Source organism: Electrophorus electricus, chromosome 11 (genome assembly GCF_041902795.1).
Source record: "Electrophorus electricus isolate QZ-2024a chromosome 11, ASM4190279v1, whole genome shotgun sequence".
NCBI classification, from domain to species: Eukaryota; Metazoa; Chordata; class Actinopteri; order Gymnotiformes; family Gymnotidae; genus Electrophorus; species Electrophorus electricus.
The window spans coordinates 18,691,941-18,700,000 of record NC_137507.1 but is presented as its reverse complement, the minus strand read 5'-3'; the positions used below and the strand labels follow the sequence as shown (position 1 = coordinate 18,700,000).

At 43.4% G+C, this 8,060-nt stretch overlaps 1 protein-coding gene across 1 annotated transcript in view; it reads right to left on the bottom strand.

The window, feature by feature from the left end:
* lin7a (lin-7 homolog A (C. elegans)) overlaps positions 1-8,060 on the bottom strand; it is a 29,905-nt gene that overhangs the window by 626 nt on the left and 21,219 nt on the right. The window contains exons 5-6 of the mRNA XM_035528517.2: positions 3,925-4,134; positions 1-1,294 (exon numbers count right to left, since the gene is read on the bottom strand). The exon at positions 1-1,294 is cut by the window's left edge and continues 626 nt beyond it. Coding sequence (XP_035384410.1) covers positions 3,925-4,134 — 210 coding nt within the window. The 3' untranslated portion in view covers positions 1-1,294. The remainder of the gene's footprint in view (positions 1,295-3,924; positions 4,135-8,060) is intronic.

Genomic DNA, 8,060 nt, shown 5'->3' with positions numbered 1-8,060 from the left:
ATTAATTGCAGTATATATGGTAAAATTCAGTATAGTAAGATCATAATTAATAGCCTGTTTAAAACTCTGTGATTACAATTAGAAAATATAACAATTTAAAAATAACAAAATACTATGTTATGATCCCCCAAACCACCGCCTCTACATAATATATAAATCTGTTTGACATTCTTTTTGTCTTGAAATACATAATATAGGAATTTTTCATAATTGGCTGTATATTAACAGTAAATTGTGTCCTAACATAAATAGAGCATCTCGTACTTACGTTTCAGTTACCCTGCAACTGTGAAATTCCTTCAGAACTGTGTGGCAGCAACTTTAAAAACTGTATCAGTCAACAACTTCATAAATGCAGTAGTCACACCAGTTGCCAACTACTGTCTGAGGGTCGCATAAACTATCACTGATTAGCACTGAGTACAAGCATTCTGTCCAATAATGACGCATATAACCGAGAGGGCAGGGCTGGGCGAAGGCGTTACCATTGCTACAGAAGAATGGCGGCTAGAAGAGCTGAAAGACCAGTAGTTATCAGAACTGCTGGCCTTATAGCGCCGCTAGACTCCATGTCGTGTTGACCATGTCGGCCTTGGACATGCTAGCCTGTCCTTTAAAGGGCCACAGCGCTACCGTCATACACTTTCACAGATTTGTTTTAAATTTAGGTTTACCCAAAATCTTATAGTAATGCATGTAAAACCCACTTAAGTGTGTTATTGCTAAATCTACCTTTTTATACAAAATACTCCTTGCTACAATATGGTATAAAATACCTCAGTTTTATCCACTCAAGGACATGTTTGACACAAAAAGCAATTTTCTTCCTCACAGACAAAAGCACCAGAAGAATCCGTTAAGAGGTTATTGTACACAGCTGTGGCAACAAATAAACATAACAGCAAAAAAAAAAAGTGTCAGCGTTAGAAACACAAGTTAATGTTATCACAGACTACAAGAGGGAATTTTTCTTTTTTGGACAGACGGTCACAACTTGCAACTGGTCGAGGAGGACGACTAAATCAACACATAAACCATCAAGCTACGCAGTGGTCTGTCTTTTCTGTAACCATATACGTTTTCGAGCAGAATGTATATGCTTTCAGGACACAGATCATAAGGGCTGTGACCTGGTGAAGATGTAGGTAGTACGCTGAACGCGAGGTGGTCTTCACCAGAAACCAGTGCCGCTTTCATTTCAGACCCACTGACTGGATCGCTGTAGACTGAGGAGCTCCAAAGCTGCAGCAGAGTTCAATTCACATCCTTCACTTTTGTCATCTTCTGGAACGTCCTGTGAAGCGGGAAGGAGAGAAGAAGAGCTGAGAGACTTAAAAGCAGAGCTCAGCACGCTGTCTGAAGAGACAGCCGGTCGTTTTCTCAGCACTGATCTCAATGGAGATCTGTTTTGTGGAGTGACCTTTCTTTTTTTGTATTGCTATCCTTTTGTTGTGAGTTTCGTGTAGTGGTTAATTATTAGCTTACTTTAGATTGGGCTTAAAAACATAGCCTTGATAAGCCTTGGTGAGTGTTGGCAGGATAATTACACATGATGTTTGCCACCTTTTGCATTACTCTGTGGGAACACAGAGTGGTAAAACTTTAGCTAGGCTTTGTTTTTGAACACGGTTGGTTTGCAAAGTTGTCTTTAATTTCTGAAACACTGATGCGGAAATGGGTAAGCATAAGTAAGTGTATGCATGTGTGTGTGTGTGTGTGTGTGTGTGTCTGTACAGAAGGAGCAGTACATCACACTGTACAGAAGGAGCTGTACATAGTCTGTGGACTTCACATGATCACATCTCTCAGGCAGGGCCATCTCACAAACACCCACACACACACACACACACCCACACACACACACCCACACACACACACACACACACACACACACAGTGGTCGATGAGATGCTGAACAGAAGATATTTACATGCAGGGTGCTCCCTACATTGTAAATATCTTCTGTTCAGCATCTCATCGACCACTGTGTGTGTGTGTGTGTGTGTGCGTGTGTGTGTGTGTGTGTGCGCGTGTGTGTCTGTGGGCAGATATCCCATTACCTACTATAGCATTGCTTTTTAGTCCGAACACCAGGGCTAATAATGAGGGAGCCCCCTCCCCACACCCACCCACACACACCCCCACACCCACACACACACACACAGTTTACAGAAACAGAAGATTAAAACTAACAGAGGCCTAACTACCTCATGGGTAATTTAATGTCACATGTGTAGCGTAACAGGGAGAAGATTTTTAAATTGTGGATTATTTCCATGCTAGCAGAGCACAGTTACAACAGTGTCAAAAAAGGAAATTATGATGACATTTTTCTATATAATTTCTGAAGATATTATCATGAACCATACATGGGCGCAGAGGCCATCGCTTCGTCTTAAGGGCAGCACTGTGACCTTGCTATTTTCATGCACAAGGTTTGAACAAAAAGCAGTCCATGCTGTAAATCGCAAGGGCACAGCACTGCCCGTAAGACGCAGCAACAGAGAGGGACGATGCAGGGACACAGGAGGTCTGCGTTAACGAACCTGCTAATTTGCTACTAATTTCAGGTTCTGCCAATTTCACGAAATATTAAGCTGTGCATTTTCATCATGACATTAAGTCATCCTTTAAATGTGCACCAATTACAGTCATCACACAGTTATGGCTGTAAATGTATATGATTATTAACATTCATCGAACTGGAATCACATAACAAAATGATTTATTTGTAGGCCTATTTGTAATGAGCAGGCCTAACGAATCATCTAATTTATATAAGAGGACATAACTAAAACTTGAGTAGCCGTAGTATTTCCTGAGCTGATCAAAAAGCATAAGACACATGTGCTCCATTTCAATTGTCTCACATTGCATTGCACACACTTTGATTGGCTAATTTCCCATGAACAGTGTGCTTCCTCTTGCTATGCTGTGGTTTACCAGAGTAATGGAATATATCACTGTGGTTCCAAATATTTGCTCTTGTCTGGTTCAAGCCAAGCACACACATTAACCTCCTAACATCACTGACTGAGAACATGCTAATTAATCACAACAATTCATACTTTTATCCAAAGCAACTTACAATTATGCATAACTCTGAGTAACTGAGGGTCAAGGGCCTTGCTCAGGGACCCAACAGTGGCAGTGATGGGGCTTGAAACAGCAACTTTTTGATTACTAGTCCTGTACTTTAACCACTGAGCCACCAATGTCCCTGCTGGTTTTAAAAGAAGATTTAGACCCACAATCCATATGCTCTTAGTAGACTTAATACATTACAAAATTGCTGAAAATGTGAATGTAAACATTCCATCTATCCTTTTTGTTCAAAGTAAATGTCTTTTGGACATGTCTTTATAACTTTTCCATAAGCTCTAGCAGTATTTACCAAGTTATTGGCTTCTGTATCACAAAAACAGTGACCCAGTCAGACCCATATGACCTATGCCCCACAAAAATACAGGTTTGAGTGTAAACAGATAAAAACCATTCTTATAGTTTTAATACCCTGTATGTTATCTGTATGGCCTTTGTGTGATCTTTATGATAAATGAGATCTTAAAATAACACTAATACTACTAATTTCACATAATGTTTAAAAACTGTCAATAGTTAACCTTATGTGTGGTTCCCTCTCTGAATTCTATTCTGTACTGAACTCAGTGAAAGATGACGAGTTCAGCGGTTTTTTTTTTTCATACAGCTCTTTGTTGTTGAGGTTATAGCTGATCCATCGGCATGCACGCGGTGTAATTACACAAACAGAGCCAGTCACGGCAGTGCACCGCTCGAGCCGGTGGTGACAAGGTCAGCCTGGCTCCAGTTCCCTGGCGCCCCCTCCTGGCCAGCAGGGCCGGGGGTGGAGGCGTGTCCACCCCCCGGGTCCCTACGCGGAGCTTAAAGCAATGAAAAGCCTCACCTACGACGTGTGGTTCTGCTGCGCGCCGAGGTTCTGCTGCTGTTGTAGCAGGAGCTGCTGTTGCTGGCGGCGACGGGCGGTGCGTAGCTTCTCGAAGCGGGCCTCCATCTCCTCCAGGACCTTCGGGGTGTAGCGCACCACCAGCTTCACGCTGTCCTTGGCGGCTTTCAGCAGCTCCACGGCCTTCTCGTGGTGCTCACCCTCCACGCTCTGAAGAGACGCAGAACAAACATGCTTGGCTCTGTGGGAAGTCTGCGTTATGGGCGGGTGAACTCTAATTTGTTGTCGTTGTTCTGAGTCTTGCATATTTATTTCTGAGTTTTTTTGATGTGTGCGTTTGAATGTTTACTAACAGCAGCTTCAGTCCTGCAGTGCTGCTACAACTGAAATTCGATTACAAGCCTAACAGATGTGAACCGTGGGACAGTACTTAGTTCAGCAACCAGCGCATCTTTATTTTAATGAGAATTACACTGGAAACCCTACTCAAAAAGGAGATAGTTTGTCACTATGGTCCTAGGAGGAGGAAAAAAAAATTAAAGTTGAAAGAGATCCTTTCATCCTTTTGTGTGTAAAAAATCCATTTTTGAAGTCTGTGACATATTTTCCTAAGCCTTGGATGCCTGTGGCATTGCTTGGAATTCAACTCAAGAGCCTACTGAACCTACTGTTACTCGGCTGTTTTTCATTCTCCATATCTAACTCCGGCACCTCCTAATCAGTGGCATAAGGAACTTTTGGATGGCACAAGCTCACTGAAAAACACCTTTCTGTGTCACGGGGCGGTCCCGCCCACGAGTCACGTGGTACGGCCTGCCGCGGGCAGGGGGCTTCACTCGTGTTTGTAGCCACACCCTCATGAAGGCGCGCACCTGTACGGGGTTAAGTGGTAGCGTGTGTCAGTGCGTGCCTCACCGTTGGTCATTGTTTGTTAGCGTCTGAATGTAATATCAGTAATCGTGTTTGTCTAGCCTGTGTTAAATGTTAAAGTCATTAGTGTTAAGTATGTCTGTGTTCATCGTTAATGTTATTTGTGAGTGCCACCATCGTCTTTGTTTTGTATGATTAAATGTTTCATTCAGTCGAGAGAGTCTGTGCTTCCTGCTCCACGTCCTTCGGCACTCGGGCATTCGTTACATTCTGGTTCTTCTTCTTAGCTTTGCTATGGGGTCTAGAGGTAGGCCTGTGGAATATGTCACAGATTTATAGACATTTTAACTTGTAGCACATCCCAAATGACACTATTCAACTTCCCTCTTGTTCCCCCACCAAGTAGACAATTATAATAATAATTTCTGCACTAGCGTGTTCTGTCTTTTTTAGTACTGCATGGCCAGATAAGTACTGCATTTTTTTTTTTTGCGGGACACTACATTATTTCAGTCTTGCGTTCGATCGTGATTTAGCCACTCCCACTTTATCCATATATTTATTGTTACGTTTATTTACTGTTTGTGCCTGCATTTATCACAGAGGCAAGCTGGAGTGTGTTTCCCGCTTATTCATCCCACGGAATAAAGGGATTAAAGATCCCAAAACCCTAAACTGAATGAAAGATACGGATTTCTTCCAGCAAATGAAAAACAATAAATAAATAAATAACGTTACAGGAAGCGAGCTCACTTGGGTGTGTTTTTTTTCGTCACTGAACCGAGTTGCTGGAGAAGATCGATTGGTGAGAGCATTATACCTCAGTGGACCAATGACAGTTCGGGGCAGGGGATCATAGGAGGAGCTCGGTGGATGAAGGCACCTGTATCCATGCAGTCAAAGCACACTGTAACCATGCCGTTGGAGAGGTTTAAACCATACTGATATATGTAAAATGCGTTGGGTTTGGAACAGTGCTAGTGCAGGTAAGATGGATGTGCCCATACATTGCATATATGGCTCTACATGTAGTATTAGATGTTAGTTTTCAGCTAAGAGGCCTGGTGCCAGATGTTGTAATTCCCGATTTTCTTAGACAGTCTAGTAAAGTCTTTAGAGTAGATGTTAGGCAGGAGCTAGTCGTTTTCTTTTTATTTATTCCTGTTTCGTTATGGCGCCTCGTGTCCCAGGAAGTATTAGTCTATGGATTGTACTCTCGCCAACATTATATACACAAGCCTGGTTGGTGGTGGGAAAATAAACAATACAATTGCTGAACCCGTATGCCTGCGTGTGGCATATTTCTCCTTAGCGTGTTCCCCTAATTATTCAAGCCTCTTTCTTTTGTCTTTTGATTCCTTTTATGTTCATGTCTAGTTGTAACACCTCTAACACAAGCGCTAGACCCGTAACAACAGAGCAAAGGAGAAAGTCCTGTAACAGGCAAGTACCTGTTAAGAGTCTAACAGGAGGTTTGCTTGCCTATTCTTTAATCTATTTTTATTCTATCGCTATCAAGAGACAGAGCATTTCATATTTTAATGTTGTTAATATTCGCTGCAATACGGGTCATCCTTTGACTTGAACTTCAACCAGTTTCCTTTGTCAGACAGGGCAGGAAAAGTAGTGATCCTGACGTTAAGCAGACATAGCCAGGCACATGACAGTAATGCAGATCACAACTACGTTTCTGCTAAACTCTCCCTCCCTGCCCTGCCTTTTAACACGCGTGTACATACTTCTGCGCATTCGGCACGCCCTTAGCTTCATGCTCGTTTTTCCCTAGCACTGGAAACGGCTGGAGCTCCGTTCCCCTCTTCGCTCTCTTTTGTCCGATAACGCTACTACCTCTCATCTCGATCTCCCACTGTGTGCTCCTTGGCTGTAACATGGCTGTGTTCTCAACCACAGAGAACTAAGAGCATCTCAGAGAGAGTGAATGTAGCGTGATGGTGTGTGATGTAGCTCTTCTCTCGCACTGAGACAGAATCTGATCCATGCCAAGCTCCAGCCTTCTCACTAAACCCAAGACACGATAATCCCTCCCTTCCGCCCCTCGCATTGTCCGTATGACCAGCCCGCTCCGAATTCCCTGACCTCTTTTCCCATCTTCCTAGAGAAGTGACTATACAGTTCTGCTTGACCCCATCCAATCCTGCAGGATCCCATCTTATATCACAGCATTAGATAATGTACCAAACCTCTGTCCTTTGTTAACCCTCTAAAACTCTTGCGGTTTACACACGTTTTTGTCCTCTTATCCTAAACCAGAATGGACTCCAGAATTACAGCCTGTTTGGCCTCATAGCAGTGCACTCTCCAGAAAATTCCAAAAAACCTCATGCAGACGTCTCGGCGCAATGTTCCCCTGCCCCCTTCACCACTCGCGGCATCACCCGTGGTCTCGGCATGGCCATGGCTCGCATCCTACCTGTAGGGATGCTAATCTCAGATCACATGATCCTCACAGAAGCTCTACTGGTGTCCAACATGGCTTTTCTTTTCTTATACTTGCTCTCTCACTGAGAGAGTCCTCACACAGTTATCCTGCCCCGTCTCAGCTACTAACATCTGTCATGGTTCCCGTGTTGACATGTGCCATGTGCTTTTGTTTTTGACCTTTATTGGGCACAAACGTTCCTAGATTCTGTTCTTTGATCCTGTGTATTTATACACCACATTTTCCTGCTTTGTTTCCTTATATAGTAGTTAAAATCACCAGCTTTTCAACTCCATGTATTCTGAATATCTTTGTGTGTTCTCCTTGTGTTTGCTTTTGCTATACTTACTGCTGTGTTCTGCTCTGTGTCTTTTGTTTTTGGCTTGGTCATGCACTGCGGTTATTCTTCATTGTCTTCTGGCTTTTTGACTTTGGACTATGTTACCACGGATTAGAATGGATTTGAGCACAATAAATGCTGCTCCTCACAAAAGCACCCTCCATCACCATGCTCAGCGTTACGTCCCGACCGAGCTCAGTTACTGGGCTCTGACATATTTTTGGAGGTATGTGCGCATGCCATGAACTTGTGCACTCTCCTGATCACATCTGAAAATGCATGAATCTCGGGTGTGGTCTTGGACAGCCAGCTATCTCTGCTCATGTTGCAAGCATGACCTAGACACGCACAGTTCCACATGTACAACACCAGGAAGATTTTTTTTTTCCCAGACCTGCCACCCAGCTACCTGCTTAGTACCTCGGAACTGGACTACTGCGGCTCAGTCCTCCTGGCAGATCCCTGCTCTAACACGGAGAAATACAT